The sequence below is a fragment of the Gymnoscopelus braueri genome (genome assembly GCF_963280865.1).
Source record: "Gymnoscopelus braueri genome assembly, chromosome: 16".
Classification (NCBI taxonomy): Eukaryota; Metazoa; Chordata; class Actinopteri; order Myctophiformes; family Myctophidae; genus Gymnoscopelus; species Gymnoscopelus braueri.
The window spans coordinates 8633360-8654282 of record NC_137616.1 but is presented as its reverse complement, the minus strand read 5'-3'; the positions used below and the strand labels follow the sequence as shown (position 1 = coordinate 8654282).

The following is a 20923-nucleotide window of genomic DNA, read 5'->3' as shown; positions in this document are numbered from 1 at the left end:
GATCTTTGTGGACGCGCTACAGGACAGCAGCAGCGTGACCGGTGTACGCCACTGACTGACATTTCTACTGGCCAATCAACAACAGGAACCCAGAGAGCTTGAAACTTTTCCACCAATAGAAATCGCACTAAAACGGGACCTCACCAGACACGTGACAACTGAAAACAACAGACTGGTGAAAAGTTGGAGCTGTACATTTTGTATGCATTACCAAAAAACACAAGAAACACAAGCTTTAAATCAACTATTCTGAATTTAATAGACATATATAAACAGGTAACACCGTTACCCATGGTTATTTTGTACATCTATGAACAACTCAAGGAAATCTTTTTTTGTTGATAAAACAGGAGCCATGTTATAGGAACTGTTGAAACTGTTGGAAACTGTTGAAACATCTTTCTAACGAAAAAACAAAAACAAAAAAAATGCAGCTTCTTGAGATGAGGAAACTGAAGTAGGCAATTTCCACATTGCGTCAACTGTGAAGCTCCAGTTCATTCAGGTCATGTAATTTGAAAATAGATCAGTAATCTTAAATCAAAATACTCGACCCGGGTCACCCAGGGGTCTGTACTTGGTCCCCTCCTTTATTCCATCGACAAAATCCCTTCGTCGGCATATCTTTAACCTATTTTGACATGCCCAGAAAAGGGAGGCTATAGGTATGTCAATAGACCCCATGTTATGGCCAGTCTAGGGGTGTCTTGCCATAATATGAAAAATGCACAATAAAATACACAATAAAAACAAACATCAATATATATATACAGTATGTAAAGAACAGAAATGCTAGGATGGTCCATATAGATCACTCCAGAGTTCTTCTGTGGAAATAGGAGGATATTTTCTTCATGGACTGTGGCGAGCGGATTGTCTGAAATACAAGAAGAGGAGAGACTGGTAACTTGCCTTCTTAAGAAGACACTATGTACATGTGGACTTTTACCCATGATAGGGATCAACCTATCTGCAAATTACGGTCAGTGTGTATTTATTGTGCAGGGTCAGTCAAAGCCACAGTGTCGACAAGAGATTCAACCAATTAATTCCCTGCTAGGGCTGGGTGCTAAGGACAAAATAAAAGATCACAATATTTTTGACCAAACACCATATCGATATTGTGATGATAATATCGTAACATTATCAATTTTACCGCGGGGCTTTCACAGAAGTATTAACACAATGAGATTTGATAAATAATCGTCAGTAATTCCTATAACTAAGTGGGTAAAGGAAAATAATAGAAGTCACTTGAGATAGAAAATTACTTAACTTTACTGTAATGCAACCTGAGCTTGTTGATCGACTATTTTTGCCATTAGGTGGTTAAAACCAGGAAAGGACAACACTTAATATATGCTATATCACAATATTACAATATCCAAATTCCAGACATTGCCGAGCCATCTTCCCCGCAATCGTCATGCATGCAAAACGAGCGACACGTAAACAAACAAGACAGATTAAATACAGGTTTTGTTTTTGGTGAGTCAGGGATGTGTGCGCTTACTGGTGAAGACGGTGTCCTGCCCTCTTGTTTCTTGGAGACACTGGGACTTCTGGAGGTGCTGGCACATCTGGGGGATCTTATGGGGCTTCCCAGGCCCTTCCTCAGTCTTTGGCCCAGCACCGACAACCAGTCCACTGCACCAGGGGAGCAGTTCTCCTTGCCGCCTTGTCTGGAAGGCGATTGTAGGTGTTCCTCCATCCTCACAGGGTCCGTGTCCTGGTGGTCCCGGGCCGGGCAGCACACGTCCACGAGCGGGCGACTTCTCTTGGCCGGAGGAGGATCGAGTAACGTGACACAATCGCACCGCTCGGCTCCGTCGCAGCTCGGCGCGGCCCCGCCGCCGTGATCGAGCCTGCGCTTGACCCGACGCTCGGCGGGAGGGGAAATCCTCACCGGGCTCAGCACCTCCCGCAGCAGTGGGTTGGCCGGCTCGGCGGGGGACTCGGGGGTGGTGGGGGTGAACCAACGTTTGATCGAAGTCGGAGTCCTCTGGTGATGGGGGTTGGTTTTGGCACCGTGAGCATGGACAGGCGATGTAGTGCTGGAGGACAGTGGCAGGGCGGCCACACTGGGGGCACAGGCTGCTGGCTGTGGCGATGCCAGTGCTGGCTGTGGTGATGCCAGGGCTCCGGCACTCTCTGTCCTTGTGCTCTTGGCTGGTGTGTTCTCAGTTTGCCTTGAAGGCTCTTAAAGACACAATAAGACAGACATTTGTAAATATTCTAACCTGCCCTATAGTATAAGTATATCCATACCATCTATATCTAGATATAGCTATATTATATAGATGTACTTTTTTAACTATTAATGATTTGTTTTTGTCTAATGTGTAAATCAGACCTCTTTGTCCATTTGAAAGTTTTGGCTCCATGTTAGTTTGGCAACAATCTAATGTGAGTTGTCTTGTCTACTTACTTGAATTGAAGAGAGACCCAGGTTCCGCCCACCCGACCAGATTGGCCTCTCCTACGGATGACTTGGCACCGTCCATTCCCCGATCCAACCTCCAGATCCGTACTGTGTTGTCATCAGAACAGGAAACCAACTGCCAACAAAATAGTGGGACATTATACAGGGCCTAAATCAATCTTCCTGGTATTTTAAAACACTTCACTTTCAAAGGAGTGGAAGAAAGGCACAAAACATAAAGCTCTTAAGCCGAATAATACTTCGGCGTACGGCAGTGTCACACACCAAAAATAGCCAAACCTACAGGCCCACAACACGGTGCATCCACGATGTGTTGTGAGCTTAGGTCAGCTATTACGATGGAGCATAAATCATGCTTTAGTCACCAAGGACTTGGAAAGAAGAGAATGTCTCCTTCATGGTCTACTTAAAGTTTCATGTCCATGGTCTCTCTCTCTCTCTCCCAATGTCAAGAGGTCATTGTAATGATGTCCGAACCACAATAAAGATGGCACCGCATATACTGTCTAATCCGGTGCGCTGTCTGCTTCAAATAACTTTATTGACAATGTCAACCAGTAGGTGTCCTAATGTCTAATGCCACCTTCTTTAAACCTTGGACTACAATTATTCACAGAGCCGATTGAAGAGTAGGGAGACCACCTCCAACCACTGCAGATGTACTAGTTAAAATTGTATTAATGTATTCTACCATACAGGTTGGGTTAAAATAACGTTTTACTCATTAAAAATAAATTGCAGATTATAACTTTAGCTGTGCATGTAATTGTCTCTAAGAAACCTTGTAAATATTGTAGACGACGTCGACTATAGATCGTAGTTCATTACAAGACGGACTGTCATCTCACCTTGGTGAAGTCTGTCGGACACCATGCAATAGACGTCACTTCCTGACTGTGACCCTTGAGCAACATGGGAGGTCGTTCAGGCTCCGAAATCTGTAACCAATCGATGAAAAGAAAATGATTTCAAGACTCAAGTACACTAAAGATTCATCATATTTTATTATGGTGACGGCAAAAAATATAACAAAAACAGCAGATCTCTAAGCTTGTAGATCGGTTATTTGTGCTCATTTGGGAAACTAAAATAAAACATCATTTATGCCCAAAATGATAACATGCCCAAAAAAGTAGTCTTTCAAGACAGACTGTTGGCTCACAACATTTTCAAATGATTGACCGCTTCCTGTTTGTGACCTTTACACGGTGTAGTTAAACAGACTGTAGTATTCGTAGATAGTGGAAGAGTTGTCTGGCTCGAAAGACTACCAAAATATGCTCCATGCACAGCAGCCATATTGTGGAGAACTTCACAAGTGTTGTCAATGATACTAATGAAGGCTATGTTCCATTCAAGGTCAAACGGAGTCAGGGTGCTGATATTGTGCATGTTGGCTCAGTGGAAACACTCTGAGGGGGTTCCAAATGGCCCCTTGACGGGTGTGTAACTCTGAGAGTGTACAAATGACCCCCATAACTCTGAGAGTGTACATTTGTACACTCTCAGAGTTATGGGGGTCATGGAAATTAAGAAGTCTGAGGACCACTGTGCTACAGTAAATGGAACAGAGCCTTCATTAGTATCATTGGTAACACCTGTGAAGGAAATGATATCGGGCTGCTGTGAATAAAGCCAATAGACCATATTCACACGGCGGCCATGTTCCTATTAAGTCAATGAAGTGCCACCCCGTTTCCACGGCAACGGGGTGGCACTTTCAATGTTAAATTCCAATATGGCCGCCGTGTGAATATGGTCTATAGGGACCTCAGGGTTAAAGTGGTCAAGGGGACAAACCTTCCAGATGTATGTGTGCTGGTCACTTGAGCCACTCGCCAAGAACTGGTCGTCAGGACTAATGGTGGACTTGACATAAAACGAGGCGTTCAGGTGGCCACTGAAGACGGACACTGTTGGTGGTAAGCAAACAAAAGTTCAGAGCAGACCGAGAGACAAACGTCGGAAGGACACCATGATGCTGGCTGAAATGATGTGATCGAACAATACATTTAGTTTTAGGCAGTCTGACAGACACATTCCACCTGACCCCGCTCTGTAAAAAGAAATTGAACCATGGGGACAGTGTGGCTTCCATATGGATATCTGACTTCACGTGATCAGCCTGTGACATCAGGTTGACGTCGGTTGTCAATTACCTATTTGAAATACGACACCAAATTTGGGCCCAATCAGAAGCCCTTTACTTCCCTAAAAAATGTGTAGATAAAATATTTCAAAAAGTATAAAAAGCATGTAAAAATGACTTCTTAAGTCGCTTCTTGGTCACAAGAAACATGGCGCTGATCAGTCCAGGGGTTTTGGAGATTATATCTGGAAACATAGACGGCTCTGTCTCCTATATAGCCATGCTGCGAAAAACCGTGAAAAACTCAGAAGTCTTGAAAGCTTCCAGAGCAAAGGATAAAAACACTCAACGAGTATTTTATGTATCTGGCATGTTGTCTTGGCAAATTCATCATGTGACACATTCCACATGCAGTCAAGGAAGCCGTTATCTAGAGAAATGATGCTCACAGCAGGAAGGGAATCACCAAAAGAGTCTGTCATGAGGTATAAACAGACAGCGTTTCAAAAATGTCCCTCCTGGATTTGCATACAGTAACATGGTGCTAAATCATTTCTTTGTACTCTATTCACATGACCATTTATTCTGTCATTTTGTTGATAAATGAACAGATTGCAAATGTGTCCATCTTTGATCTGATCTGGTTTGTAGTACAACAAAAGCCAACGCTAAACAGTGACTTGCTCAATATATTCTCTATTCTGAGAATCACTATCCTTTCATTCACTTCACCTCTCTATCACAGTTGAAACCAAATAACTCAGTCTGCAGCGCCATCTAGTGTTAAACAATGAATTACATAGGAAACATGAATTGAAAATGGCTGACTCTGTCTTCAAAGTAGACAAGTTATGCAGTTATTTCATTTCAATGAATCTTGCTAACCTGGAGTGGTTTTTAATCCAGTGACATTGAACATGTAGATGTTATCATCGGTGCAGTTGGACAGCAGGTTAGACCCCGTCGAGTCCAGAACAAGTCCAGAATAACCTGTAAAACACAGAATCTAGTCATTAGCTAAAAAACTCATGGAATTTTCACAAAACCTAAAAGGGGGCATAAGTGCTATGTTTTTGTTGAAATAAAAAAAGTTGTTTTATAAAGTTAACGCTTTATATTCCAAAATGTATCATTGCTATATAGAGTGGTTGTTCAGTAACATGGGTCTCGTCTCTCCAGCTCTTTAGTAAATAGAAAATATATTTTGATGATTTTCAGGTTGGGATACCAATTTTATCCAGTCAGGAAAGAGAACACCACAAAGATCATTTATCAGCTTTAATAGTGTTCCAGTTCCAATTGTATCCCAACCTGAAAATGTAAATTCCGTTCCGTAGAAGACTTATTTTAAGAAACTTAAATATATAGCTTAAGTTACACCCCCAAAAAAGCCTTGGACAGTAAGAAAAGAAAATACCAACCAACCTAGTTTCCGTCTGCTAGAACCAGGGTAGGGGTACGTCTGCATGGGTACAGGATCAGAATGATGTACGGTGTAGTTCTTCCTAAGATCCCAAACCTTGATTATCCTGGTTAAGATGGAAAAACAAATTAACACAATTACAAAGCAAGATTATGCTCTCTTTTTTTTAATATAATGATCCGATCCCATATTCAGTGTTGTAAAGTAACTAGGTACATTTACTCAAGTACTGCACTTAAGTACAATTTTGAGGTATTTTTTTACTTTACTGGAGTATTTCCAATTTGCAGTACTTTTACTTCTACTTCACTACATCTCAGAGGCAAATGTTGTACTTTTACTCCACTACAATTATTTGAAAACTTTAGTTACTAGTTACTTTGTAGATTTTGATTATTATTACAAAAGATACATTAACCACTTCAACCCTATATACATTTCGGCCTTTTGAAAATAGCCGATCTACAAGCTCACAATGCGTCGCGATGCGACGCATTGTGAGCTTGTAGATCGGCTATTTTCAAAATATGTTTTAGACATTTTATACATTTGCAGACATTCTACATCAGTGCTTTCTACTTTTGGTACTTTAAGTACATTTTGATACCAATACTTTTGTACTTTTACTCAAGTAAATTTTTAATTCCAGACTTATTCCTGCAGTATTGATACTTCTATTTTTTCCACCAATGCCCATATTCACGTTTTTTTTAGACAGTATAACAACTGATGATGACAGCCGTACTACTCACCCATCAACAGCTCCAGCAGAGATGAGGGTGTGTTCGTCACGAAACAGAACCACTGTGACGCTCTGCTGGGAGTCCTGTGAGGAACACACAACAGCAGCACATCTGTAAACAGCGTCCTAAATCCTAGCCAGTCATCAGTCCTACAGCCCAGCTGTCGAGTGAACTCACCACAGATGGCGCGATGCCAGTCGCGAAAGGCCGCCTCTTCTTCGTTTGTTTCTTTGGCGTGATTTTGTCTGCCGTATTGTGAGCCCCGCTGATCTGTTTGACCTGTCTGTAGAAACCATCTGACAGGGAAACGGCATTTCACTCATCAAGTCCATTTACTCCATTACTTGTCATCCTTTGAGAACCACTGATTTAACCATACCATTTGAACAAACAGTGTGCCACGAGTTCAAAAGTGCCTTGTGGATTTGTGACAACCACACACACACACCATTATTCCATTATATACAACTATACAAAAAGTTATGGATTTTTTAATCTATTCATCTTTAATTTATTACATCAACATTTAGACCCTTTTTTGGTGCCCATGGAACACAGATTTCTTTCTGTTTTTCAATCAATCTCCTCATACCTTTTTTGCTGCACCTGGTGTCCCAGACCATAATATTTCCATCTCTTCCACCGGTACAGAACACAGCTGTTGAAAGAGGACAAATGTAACTAAGACCGTCATGAATTGTAATAATTAAGATAAGATTGACATTGGTGTCATGACATCAATTAAGGGATTTTGTGCCTGGCCCAAAAGCAAACTCTACATGAATCGTAGCGTCCCGTTTCTGGGCCAAAGTTGGCCAAACTACAAGCTTGCGACAAGTACGGTTGTAGATCGGCTATTTTCGAGAGATATCAATGGTACCTTTCTCGTCCTTGGTGAAGGCCACAGACTTGACGCTACACTGGTGTCCCTTGAATGTGCCCAGAAGTTCTCCACTCTTCAGGTCCCACAGTTTGGCCATCTGGTCACCTGATGCAGTTACCTGAGGAAGATGATCCATGAGTACCATCTTTTAACAGTAGTCAACGTTATCAACTTCCTGATGATGATAGATTGGGGAACATACTGTATCTATGTACAGTATGTATCTAACTTCATATCTGTATGCCTGTATCTACATGCCATCGATTGCTGATTGATCCAGAATTCCACGACAATGCTCTTAAGTACATTGCTTTGTTAGTATCGATACCTAGTACATACAGTAGATTACATATAATCTATTACTGATACCCAGTACATTACATACATAACTATTATATGCCCCTTTTACTGTGACAGACAGACTTCACAGCACATTATATTTATTTGTGTTCAGCTAGGCCTTGTGCAGGTATCCAGGTCATTCCCTAGATTGGATTTATGACGTCTTTGTATGTGATTGAATGCCTGTGAACCTTGGCCTCCGAGTCCATTCCATTGGTGGCCTATACACACTATGTACACCTGACCAGTCCAGGCGCAGAAAGCCAGGTCAAATGTTAAGTCATCTTTATACTGTCTTTTAAATGATGGTACCCTTTTTGTTAATACTACTACTACTTCTCTATTTTTGTTCTCTACCCCTGTATCCTTGATTCATCCTTACAGTGGTGCTGCTATGATGACTGAATTTCTCACAGGACTAAAAAAGTTCTGTCTGTCTAGTATCCACCTATTGCAAGGCAAGTCATAAGGAAAGTGTGTTTTCCGTACCAAACGTGCATCTCCAGGAACCCAGGCTATATCAAAGACAGCATTCTCGTGAGCCATCCATTCTGTGTGGACGAGAACACACAATCATCATTAGACACTTGGGTTCATTTCTTGTCGGTTGACAGACACCGGGTGCTAAACAATGTACACTAGTGTCAGCAAATCCAGGCAATATTTTACGTACCTTTCAAAATTGGCGTTGTCCGGTTTTCTGTGTTGTACAGACGAACAATACCTTCCTCATTGGCCACGGCAAGGACATTCTGCGTGCCCCTTACTAGAGACACATAGGTAGAGAGAGCAAGCCAGGGTCATTAGACGAAGAATTTACAGTAAAATTCATAGTGTTAATTTAGCTCTGATAGTATACAAATAGAACTGTTCCATTTGTATATTCTCTGAGTTACAGGTCCATTTCTATACTTTCAGAGTTAAAGGTCCATTTGGTTTCATGTGTGCCATCCCAGACCCAGAGTAAAACGATGGTGGTCTCTGAAGATTAAACGAGACACATGATGGTTGATTTACCTGAGGAGAACTCTAGTCCAAACGGGGGTACAGCAACGCCGTATTTTCCATGGGAGATGTACTCATCATGTCGGGCACACTGGAAGCCTCCTAGCAGAGTGGTGAGAGGGTACCTGGGACACTGATCTGCTGGAGCACAAGAGTAAAATCAACTGTTTACAAACAACTCCAACAATTTTATATCAATGGATCCCTCACTGATGGAACGTTCAACGCAATACGTAACACTGACGAAGGCCTGCGTGCCGAAACGCGTCTGTTGGGTTGACTGCTGCTGCGGAACAAACATTATTTAAAAAAGACTCCTAAGTGCGGATGTTTCTTCTCTACTAGGAACGTTCAACGTAACCATTGTAATGGCAATATTGGACTGTCATATATTGATCTACCATTTCTTGATTGTATGCATATCGCAAGTTGCCATTCGCCTCACGCCCACTGTTGTGGGTGTCCTTTCAGGGGTTAAGACACCTCCTTTGTGTTTATTCCTCTGTGTTGAATCAACCCTTTTGATCAAAGCTATGTAAATGTACATGCCACACCTATTGTTTCTTGGTCATGGGACCCCCTGGGCCTGGCTTGGGAGAGAGGTATAAAGACACTGAGAAAATATTTGAGAGGGTCTTCTTTTAAGAGAGCTTGGAGGGGACACAACGTTGGAAGAGCACCTATGAGTGAGCTCAAGGTACAGGCCCTCTTGGGCTACGGGGGGACAGGACATTGAGGAGAAAAAGGCTTGTTTTTGATGCGGTTGGACTTGACAAATAAACATATTTCTTCATATCAGCTTCACATTGACATATATATTATTTCCATAAAACCATCTTTATTTGAAGGATACATAGACCCTTTGAGATGAATTATCTCGTTTTCAAGAGGGTCCTTAGAACAAATGTACAGAAAATACAACACAAATACATCCATTCAAACACAGGCAAAAGCTCTCTGGACTAGCCACGTCCTACACTGCCTGATTACCCCCAATATGCACGAGTACATACAGTAAATGTGTATACATACACAAAGCTATAGTATATACATATAAACATATAAAACTCAATGCAAAAAATATGCAGGCTACATTTAATAAAGTACTGTACTTAAGTACAATTTTGTGGCAATTTTTTCTTTAATTGAGTTTTTTTGACAGCTTTGTTCGAAAATGTATAAACATACAACACGTGATAAACTGATAAATGATAACGTATGGACCAACAATCTACCCAGCAACACAAAGTATTAAACTCAGCCCCACCTTTACCTGCAGCAACATGCAGAACGTATACTTGTAACGTAAAGGTATTTCTACATTGCGGTATTGCCATTTCCAACAAAAGTTACAAAGTCAGAATACTTCTTTCACCACTGTCTCACTAACAAAACAAGAGATAACGTTACACAAGCCCCTTCCATACCTTGAATGCGTAAAACAGCAGGGGTGTAAAGTAACTAACTAAGTACCTTTACTCAAGTACTGTACTTAAGTTTTAACTACATTTCGTCCATTTGAAAATAGCAGATCTACAAGCTGTGAGCTTGTAGATCTGCTATTTTCAAAAGATTTTTGTACATTTGAAAAGTTATGGAATGGGACATTTTGCATAGTTTGTACTTTCTACTTTTGGTACATTTTGATACTAATACTTTTGTACAAGTAAATGTTGAATGCCGTACTTTTACTTGTAACAGAGTATGTCTACATTGCAGTATTGATACTTTTACTTAAGTAAAAGATGTGAGTACTTTTTTCCACCACTGTAAAACAGAGTACATGCATGAATGCATGGAATGTCAGCCATTCTAGGGCTGACGTTACAGCAGCAACAACTAGGTCAGGTCCAGTATAATGGAGGCTGGCTGTTGTATCATTAGACTATGAGGCATCATGTCAACACGATCAGAAGAACGTATGGTGATCGATGAAGCGTTTGGTTAGTGGATGAACAAAACAAATATAAATAAAGATTAACAATGAATGCACGATGATCTTTGGCCCTAAACCTAAATGAACCAACGTTAGCATGCGGCTAGGGACGAGATCCACGTCCACTGAGGGCCACAGCAACAACAATGGTGGAAAAAGTACTCCATTTTTTTACTTATGTAAAAGTATCAACACTGCAATGTAGAAATACTCCGTTACAAGTAAAAGGTCCGGAATTAAACATTTACTTGAGTAAAAGTACAAAAGTATTGGCATCAACATATACTTAAAGTACCAAAAGTAAAAGTACTCATTGTGCAGAATGCCCCATTTAAAGTTTCAAAATGTATGAAAATCTTTTGAAATAAGCTAATCTACAAGCTCACAGATCTGCTATTTTCAAATAGCCGAAATATATAGAGAGCTGAAGTGGTTAATGTATGTTTAGTAATACAAATCTAAATCTACAGAGTAACTAAAGTTTTCAAATAATTGTAGTGGAGTAAAAGTACAATATTTGTCTCTTGAGTAGTGGAGTAGAAGTAAAAGTACCTCAACATTTTACCTCAAAGTACAGTACTTGAGTAGGTACATGTACTTAGTTACTTTACACCACTGGTTTTTACAAAGTTATTGATAACAGATCTACTGATCGCAGCATGTCATTATATCCGAAAATGCCCAATCTCTCACATTTCCTCACAATCTTTGCAGATGTTTCAAAGTCTTTCGGAAAGTAGCTGATCTGCAACGCTGACGCGACGAGCTTGCAGATCGGCTATTTTCGAGCAGCCCAAGTAAATAATAGGGTTTGAGTGTAATAGCCTTGGATCAAGACTATCATAGATGTATTTGATCGAGTCTGACTTTTACTTACGTGTAATAGATATGCATAGATATATCTATAAGTCCATAAAATATAACTTATGATAGTCTTGATCAAAGCCTTAGGTTTGAGTGTTAGGAGAAAAAAAATAGTTTTTCTCACCATTGAGCCTCCGTCTGCTGATTCCTCTGTCAACGATGGATCTAAACAACATCTCTGCTCCGAGACAACAGATGATCTACAGTAACAATGTTATATTTCATATATTTCTCCTCCCAGATCAGCCTGGTTTTCTCCTCTTCTCTGCGCGACTACTCTGTCTTCTTTCCCGCGAACACCGTCGGATCGAATCCCCCCGCGAAACTTACGTCGAGCTCAGCCATTGGTTGAGAGCATAGTGACGTTAGACGTACGGCCCCCAGTGGCCAATGAGGCGTCTACGTACGAGAGTATGATGTTTCGTGATTGGTCTAATTCCTTTCCGGCTTCTAGCGGTATTGCTGAAAAACGAGAAGGAATCTAACCATAGACTAGACATGATGAATCTACCTCACTCTATGGAAGGGATCTCAGCTTGAAAGACAGTTAGTGATTAGTTATTTGTTAGTTATTAGTTATTGGTTATCAATTATCAACACAATGGTCGGTGTATCTCATCATAACTCCTTCCTTGGTTTGTCTGCTGGCAATGATGAGACACTTCTGAATTTGATACAAAACTGCCCTCTGGTGGTGTAACATATGGGGGCATGTAGATGATTGCCTGCCTAGTACAGTATTGTCACTATACTGTATCATGCATGCAAATCATCCCACTATGCATAAGCATAGTGGGATGAATTTGTAGCAAATTCAGAAGTGTCTCATCATTGCCAGACAGACAAACCAAGAAAGGAGCTATGATGAGATACACACCATTGTGTTGATAATAGTACTATATACGGGAATGAAAATTGAGTTAGTGACTGTGAAAGCATTGTTGGAAGTGATCTTAGAGGTTGGCACGCTGATATTTAACCTTGTAAACGAAGATCCATGTTTGAAGGATGTTTATACTATAAAGATAGTTCACATGTTACAATTTCAGAATAGAGATGAGGACGGGTCCCTGAAATGTTAACATTTTTAAGTAATTTATGGAGGTGATCTGCACTAAGATGTTGAAGATCTTCTATGAATGTGGTGGTGGCCGGTGCCTTCCTGTTTGGCAGCAGGCCGAGGGCAGTTGACACCAACAGACTCAACCAACTGAATAGGAAAGCTAGTGAGGTTGTGGGAGTGGAGCTGGACTCCCCTCCCACAACCGCTGGACTACCCCTGGCACTGCTGCTGGCAGTAGGCCAGAGACGAGGAGACTGTCCAAGCTCCATCATGACATCTTGGACAATGCCTCCCATCCTCTCCATGATGAACTAGTCAAAAGAAGGAGCACATTCAGTGAGAGACTCGTCATGCACTGTCTGACACTGTAGTGTAGTACTGTTATGTATTATCACCCCTTTTATAAATGATCAGATCTTGGAAGTGGATCCTGTCTTTGTAGTGTCCAATAGCTAATTTAATGTTAAGGTAAATATGGAATGCATCCATTATCTTAAAACCTTGTCACCACTTGGCCTTAATGTTGACATTGATTTCAGACATTTTCTGTAGACCCACTATTTGTTTTTGCTTCCGTTTGGCCCTACAGCCTTGCTTCGTCTTAGAAACACATCTATTGATGTTGGTTTTTTTTATAAAATTATCCAAGGCTTGATCCACTATGGTAATCCATATTTGTTTGCTATTGTTGACTTGTGAGATGAGATGTGTTATGTACGTACAAGTGATATAAAAAAAATGGCCAGTAGGTGTCACCATCTCAACACTAGGAGGGTTGTTTGCCCATGGTATTCAAGTATGGGTAACTTCATGGTATTGGCACTTTGTTCAAGGAGCCATGATGACCTAGTTTAAAATACAGCAGGCCTACTACTACTGTAGGTACAGATTGTAAAAGTAAAGACCTTGTGCACTCACTCACTCACTCACTCATTCACTCATTCATTCACTCATTCACTCACTCACTCACTCATTCACTCATTCACTCTCTCTCTCTCTCTCTCTCTCTCTCTCTCTCTCTCTCTCTCTCTCTCTCTCTCTCTCTCTCTCTCTCTCTCTCTCTCTCTCTCTCTCTCTCTTTCTCTCTCTCTCTTTCTCACACACACACACACACACACACACACACACACACACACACACACACACACACACACACACACACACACACACACACACACACACACACACACACACACACACACACACACACACACACACACACACACACACACACACACTTGCACATAGGGGTATGTACAGAAATAATTGTTTTCACCTATCATTAAACCCCCACAAAATGAGCACTGGGAAACACAGCTATTTATGGTCTGGGCAGATCTTAGTATAATTAGAATTGGAATTCACATTTTAAAAAGCTTTTTTGTGATTTTCGTCCAGAAAATAAATCTATGTTTCAATTTCAAATTATACTAAGATCCCCAGACCATTTCTGAACTTTAATACGATAAATATCGAGTCACAGTGAAAATCAACATTAGCCAAAATAAGCCATTGATGCTTCCTTTATCCTGGGCTTTCAATAATTCACCACACAACACAAGCCTACAGTATATATATCTTCCTAATTATCTCCGCCAGGCCGGATAGGCAAGGGGCAGGGATTATGTTTTCTCCCCTGTCTGTCCATGTGTCTGTCTGTCTGTTTGTCTGTGAGCAGATAATCTCAGGCAACGAGAAGCTTCCTTGTGTCCTGACGGCTGCACCCTACGACTGAACAGAGTAGGCAACCCGGCCTAGTGGAGTTTCAAGGAGTAGTTTTCTGGTTTTGACTTATTCTTGCCTTGATTCATTTTGTGATATTTATTTATTCTAAAGAGAACACACTAAACAGACATTACATTCAACTTTATTATACATTTTGGTCATGTGATCAGATAGTGGGACTTTCCTCTTTACTTAAATGACTAGATGTTCAGGTCGCTTCGTGGCCTGAAAAGGTATAGGCTATAGCGCTGATCGTTTGTGACGCCAACATGGTAATTTAAGTTGAAGTTGGTCGACGTTTCTCGAGATACGTGAACTACAGATGGACGAACAAGCGTATACGTTCCCAGAGTCAGAGATTGTGTGTATTGTAAGATAAGGATGATGTGATTTTGTCTGTTCCTCTCTGACGTATGCTACCAAGTGTCTAAAAGACACTATCCGCCTATATTAAAATTGGCCGGCGGACTTAGCCATAACCATATAAAGAGTTCCTAATGCAGCTACTCCAAAATATTAAGTGTGTTATCTAACCTCAATGTGTCGTCATGGCATTAGGCGCAAACAAGTCAGTCAGCTCCATATATGCGCACAAAAGGGGGCATGCCCATATATGGGAATACACTGATGACATCAGCGATCTCCATATATGGGCATAAAAGGGACATGGACTGACAGATACAGAGATCTCCATATATGGGCATATCGGTCGGATCGGCGGTGCGACGTAGGTGTGGGGGCCACGTAAAACTATTACAAGGTCTTTTTTTCCCCTTTCTTCTTTTTCCCCATACCTCATTAGATGTGTTTGTGTGTCCGTATCGTGAATGGGTCCCATGTGCAGCCCTACATTCAAAGTGAATGCACGTGCTGCCTGTAAAAGACCAAAGAGGTATTTTATTTCATTCAGTCCCTTTTTGATTTTCTCCAGATCACCATCTGAAAAAGTGGTGGCTTCTGCCTCTCTGCCATCAATGGCAGATAGCCTACTGAAAAAGAATCTAAATGAATTAGGCCTAATCTTACAGACACTCAAGTCTGGTTTTCTCTCGAGTTAGCTGCCAAATGAGTATGCCTTTAACAGAAACATTGTCCAGTCACTCCATGGCATATAAGTGAGGACGATGCCCAAAACCTGTCAGTGTGTAATGAGGCATAATGTGACATAATGAAGTGGTTGTTGGCGACTGCATTGCTATTCTTATGCATATTGTGGAGGTGCTACAGCAGTTTCAAAATAGTATAGGCATTCTATGGATAATGAGGGGTTAACCTGTCAACTTTATGTTACAATATAACAATAATATCAAAAGTCCTAAGAAATCCCAGTGGCAGAACATATTGAAAAATGCTGAAATAGGTGATATCACAATTTCCCATAAGCATGTTTTCTTGTCTAATTTCCACACAAAAGGTTCAGTACTGTCCACAATCAACCATAACCTGTGTTTGCTGCAGTACAGTGCTTGTGCAAAAAAAAAAAAATCTTAACCCTTCAAGTGCCATTTCTGTATATTATGCATGTTTATGCACTCGGGTACATTTTTATGTGAAGTGCTGTTCTTGTGATTTTGTTGATGGAAAGCACTGCATTTTCATTTAGTTTTTGTATTACTAAACCCTAAAATAGGAACCTTTGATTCTTAACTGTAACTGTGTGGTATAAATGTACTTTGGACCACATCCAATATGTCCAATAGTGGCACCATCACTCAAGCTACTCAAGAGGATCTGATGTATTGTTAGCTTAACATCACGTAAGCTGTCAGTGGTTTATCTGCTTTTTACAGATAAACCACTGACACCCAACGAAGACGTTGTTCCCCGGACTGATTTTTGTTGCTTTTTGATCCACACCCCATTGCCCCCTCCTTTCGTGAGTAAACAAAGACCTGTGCTTTATTTCCACACCCAGGCAACCCTCTTGCAAGTCAGGCATCTTACAATCTACAATAAGTTGCTCTTGACCTCTGGGGTTTTTGCAGACTTCTGAGCGTGAAAACAACTTATGAGTGACAAAATTTAATGATTTTATTAATAGATTGATTGTTTTTTTTGGCGGGTTAGGTGGTGGGAAGGCACTTTACCACTGCGCCACCTGAGTGCCTAGATTGACTTTGTTGATTGTTGGTGTGCATATAATGCAATAGGGGCTGGTGTGCTGTCTGTGCTTTTCTTCAATGATTGTTGTATTATGTAATTATATTAGTATTGTATCACTGGTGGTAATTCTTTCCTAGTTTGTAAATTGAATTTGACAGGTTGGAACCAGGGTTGCGAGATCTGCTTACTATAATTTCCCTGCAAGATTTTATTTGAAAATAGCCGATCTACAAGCTCAGATCTGCTATTTTCAAATAGCTGATGTATATGTTAGAGTGCACATGTGGCTGGCCCATAGTCGCTTCTTATGGGCTGGTTTTCCTAGACCTGGTTGCTTGTTTCTCTCACAGAATCTGGCAACACTGGTTGGAACCACACAATTCAATATTCAGGCTAGTTGCTGGTCATTAAGGAGGTCCATGAGCATCTCCTGATTGGACAAATCCTCCAGAGAGTTAATTTCCTCCAGGAGCCCCTCTCCCACCAGGAACTCTCTGATGTTATGGACACTGTCTTCCCTAAACGGTGATCAGTGATCCGGTCCTGGGCGTCCTGTAGGTATGTATCCTCTCCGACCGGGCTTTGGAGCCACTGCCAGTCTGTGCTTTGGGTGCATTGTAGCGTTTGGTGGTGGTCTCCTCCAGTCTCATGGAGTAGAGTTTGTCCCTCAGCACCTTCATCAGCTCCTTCATGGCTTTCTCCCTATGTTCTTCAGCTGGGATCGCTCTTGTTGCTGGTCCCCTGGTCAGCCAGCAACTCATCACAAACAACACTCACACATACAAAATGGAGAATCTAAATCTTAAATCCTAGGGCCCTCATGCATTCTTTATGTGCCTCTATCAAGGCTGTGCAGTTCTCCTCTCCGTTTTCAATGATGCAAGCATCCCGAACGTTCTTGGTTTCAGGACAGGCACAACACGGTTTCAGTGGCTTCTCCTTGGTTCCTTCAATTGCTGGAACTGACTCGACACTGGTATCAGATTGGCAAGACATGATGTCCAACATACTGGTATAAGCAATTATCAATAGACGAAACTTCGTTGACGAATAAGAGAAAGTGACAGCGAAGACTCGAGAGATCTTGTATATAGTGTCATAAGCATGTCACTGTGATGAGGATGTCCATATATGGACATGACATTGGCTGGCGTCCATATTTGCAAAGTGCACAAAAGGCATATTGGGGGATACACAGACTACATGACCTTTTTTACCATGGGCATTGTGACAGCATTGGAAATATGCTCTTCACAATGGGCTCTGCATGATTGTGTGGTTAAAAGCATAAACATACATTTACTCATTTATAAACTGCAGTACCACCCACATTGTTTATCCTTCTAAAATTCATGAAATCTGTGTGTGCGTGTGCATATGTCCCTCGCGTATCTCAAGAACCGTTGAATACCAAGGCCCTCATTGGAAACAAGTCCGCAAGGACTTTTATGAACGGACCTGTTAGACAAAGTATTTTAAATGTAACTGTGCTGTTTTACATTTTTTGCCTAATAAAATATTCAATCAATCAATCAATCCAACCGTTCAAACTTGGCCTGCGGGAAAATTACATCAATGACAAATATGGACATCTGCATCACAGTGACATCAGCACCGGGATACCCAATGATAATGTCTAAGGTATGAAATCACGCTTACGACACGACAGAATTCTGTGTAATGTCGAAAGCGTGAACGACCCTTTCTAGACATCCATATTTGGGCAATCGGGTGCTGAAGTCCATTGTATGATCCATCTCTTGAGTCAGACCCTGACCTCACACACAGCTGTCTTTCCCCTCACAACCAGTGATGAGCTGTGGATTTTTGAGCTAGGGGGGCTCTATTCTCTGACGTCACGTGCACGCGCACGTGCACGCATGTGCACATAGCCGATCAGCTCAGTGCTAGTTGAAATACTGTATTCAACATGTGATTTTTAATGTAATTATATCTCTTATTATGTAGTTGCATTGTTAATTTGTTGTTTTTATTTTTGTTTCAATTAATTAATTATTTCATTTTCCTTTTAGTTTTATATAAAAGCCCTTTACATAGACTCACCCACACATAAGTACTTAAAATAATCAGACAACTTGTCTTTGTCTTGTCTCAGAGAACTGGGTCCTCTGCTAAGCGATCCCCTTCACACTCTGCAGTGCAGCGACTGTTGTCTGTCATTGTGAGAGGAATGTAACACATTCAAGTAAAAATACCTAAAAAGTGTACTTAAGTACAGTACTTGAGTACTTGTACTGTACAATTAGGCCATTGTCTATCCAAAACTAGATATTCAACTTGATGATCACAGACGGAACAAGATACTGAGACAGAGAGGGGAAATTTTTGGAAAATGTATTTGTTTCCTTGTCACGCAACCTCACACGCTTCACACTTGCAACATGGACATTCTACTGTACAGCATGATTTACACAAAGTTCTCTCTCTTGACAAACTGGCTATTTGACTTGAGTTCATTCAACCTCCACCATCAGTTTGATTCTCTTCCTCATAAGTTCACGATTTTTTCACCTCAAACTGTGATGTATTCATCAGTGCCCATTTACTTCTCTTTTCCACCAGCTATTTAACACCAGTTTATTTTATTACATTTCATTTTATTTGATGGAGGTACAGGACAACAGTTGTAGAAAAACAGCATGTACAGTACTCGTTCATAAATAAATAAGTATATACATACATCTATTCCATGTTCCCTGGTTAGAGAGCCTGCCTGGGAAGTCAGAGGTCCCAGGTTTGAGTCCAGGCCTCAGCCATGTGTCAAAGTGTCCTTGACCAAGACACTTGACCCCTAACTGCTCCCCGAGGTTCTGCCTAAGTAGCGCCCACTGCTCCGCCTGTTACTTAGGATGTAGTCAGGGGATATTAAAAAAATCTTGGAATAAATTCCTTACCAAAAAAAAACTTCACCAATATGTTTGTAAAGGTGTCTAGTAACACATCTCACAAAGACTGAAATGCAGTTTCCCTAGGAGAATTGTTGACAGCTGCTGAAAGTTGGGGTACCCACCATTTCCCTGCATTTCCATGCAGGGGAAAAAAAATCTAATTTTAATTCTGTTTTAAGTAGCATGTGAGGGGTCAAACTAGGGTGTTTTTATGATTCTGAATCCATTGCAAGAATTTGTTTTGCACCAAAACCACTCCTTGGGCTAAAAACGGCCATTGAGATTGGGCTGTTTTTAGCCCAAGGAGTGGTTTTGGTGCAAAATAAATGCTTGCAATGGATTCAAAATCATAAAAACACCCTAGTTTGACCCCTCACATGCTACTTAAAACAGAATTAAAATTAGGTTTTTTTTCCCTGCATGGAAATGCAGGGAAATGGTGGGAACCCCAACTTTCAGCAGCTGTCAAAAATTCTCCTAGGGAAACTGCATTTCAGTCTTTGTGAGATGTGTTACTGGACACCTTTACAAACACATTGGTGAAGATTTCTTTTGATAAGGAATTTATTCCAAGATTGGAAATTTTCTGCTAATATCCCCTGACTAATGGGTTAAATGCAGAGAACATATAACTGTTATTATATTTATTTATATTTATTTATATATATATATATATATATATATATATATATATATATATATATATATATATATATATAAACCTAACCTTAATCCTAACAAATAATGATTGTATGAAAAAGACCTACTTGTTGTTAACTAGTTATACAAACGCTTGTTTTCTATTGTTGTATTGTTTATTGGATCTTGTTTAGTCGATACACTTATTTGTTTTAGCTCATGCTCATTTGATTTAGCTATTTTGTCTCATCTGTTTAAGGAAATAGGTAGCTGATATATTGCACTTTTACCTTAGCGCTAGGTATACTCTTGGTTGCTTGTTTTTGCAGAAAATGCACTAAAGACTTCTGGTGATTAGTAGTTTTCGTTCCCTACCTATGTTGAATGCACTTATTGTAAGTCGCTAAATGACTGTAATGTAATGTAATGTAGAAGGAATAACAGGCACGCGCTTAACACTAACGCCACGGATTTGACATGAAAGGGTTATGGGAGTGATTTAAAGCGGTCTGCCCATGTGAGAGGCAGTTCCGCGTGGGTCACAGAAGGGGGCGTCGCCAAAGACTCAATCCGTAAACCCCTGTTTCGAATTTCACTGCGAGAAATGTATTTTCCACGATCCAAGCGGACAATTTATTTAAACGCTACTTTTACTGAGGGAATAAAGTTTAGACATAATTTTCCTAATAAGGTTAGGTTTAACATAGGAACCAACGCCATCGCCATCTTTCAGGGTTGGTCATAATAAATTCAATC

The 20923-nt window shown here is 40.7% G+C and overlaps 2 protein-coding genes across 3 annotated transcripts; both read right to left on the bottom strand.

Annotated features, from left to right (window-relative positions):
- Positions 1–300: 300 nt before the first annotated feature.
- dtl (denticleless E3 ubiquitin protein ligase homolog) lies at positions 301–12003 on the bottom strand. 2 transcript variants are annotated; one of them, XM_080453687.1, is made up of 15 exons: positions 11853–12003; positions 8941–9069; positions 8597–8689; positions 8413–8474; positions 7579–7699; positions 7291–7356; positions 6876–6994; positions 6708–6781; positions 5958–6061; positions 5418–5522; positions 4244–4356; positions 3292–3381; positions 2429–2558; positions 1514–2199; positions 301–877 (listed from the first exon to the last, which is right to left on the bottom strand). In XM_080453687.1, exons 1-15 carry the CDS (start codon positions 11902–11904, stop codon positions 812–814), a joined length of 2010 nt encoding a protein of 669 aa, XP_080309813.1. In that variant the 5' UTR covers positions 11905–12003; the 3' UTR covers positions 301–811. The 2 variants fall into 2 exon arrangements, with proteins under 2 accessions (XP_080309813.1, XP_080309814.1); XM_080453688.1 differs by having other exon boundaries at positions 8941–9066.
- Positions 12004–17414: 5411 nt separating this feature from the next.
- LOC308103340 (cytochrome c oxidase copper chaperone-like) lies at positions 17415–17615 on the bottom strand (the record flags this gene model as incomplete). The annotated part of the gene is made up of 1 exon (XM_080453263.1): positions 17415–17615. One exon carries the CDS (start codon positions 17613–17615, stop codon positions 17415–17417), a length of 201 nt encoding a protein of 66 aa, XP_080309389.1.
- Positions 17616–20923: the final 3308 nt, after the last annotated feature.

Excerpts from the sequence above, each read along its gene's own strand:
- dtl (XM_080453687.1), bottom strand. The coding sequence starts at position 11,904 with ATGTTGTTTAGATCCATCGTTGACAGAGGAATCAGCAGACGGAGGCTC. Across the intron at positions 6,995-7,290 it reads CACCAGGTGCAGCAAAAAAG|ATGGTTTCTACAGACAGGTC; the intron begins GTATGAGGAGAT and ends TTTCCCTGTCAG. Across the intron at positions 878-1,513 it reads GCAGGACACCGTCTTCACCA|ACAATCCGCTCGCCACAGTC; the intron begins GTAAGCGCACAC and ends CTTGTATTTCAG.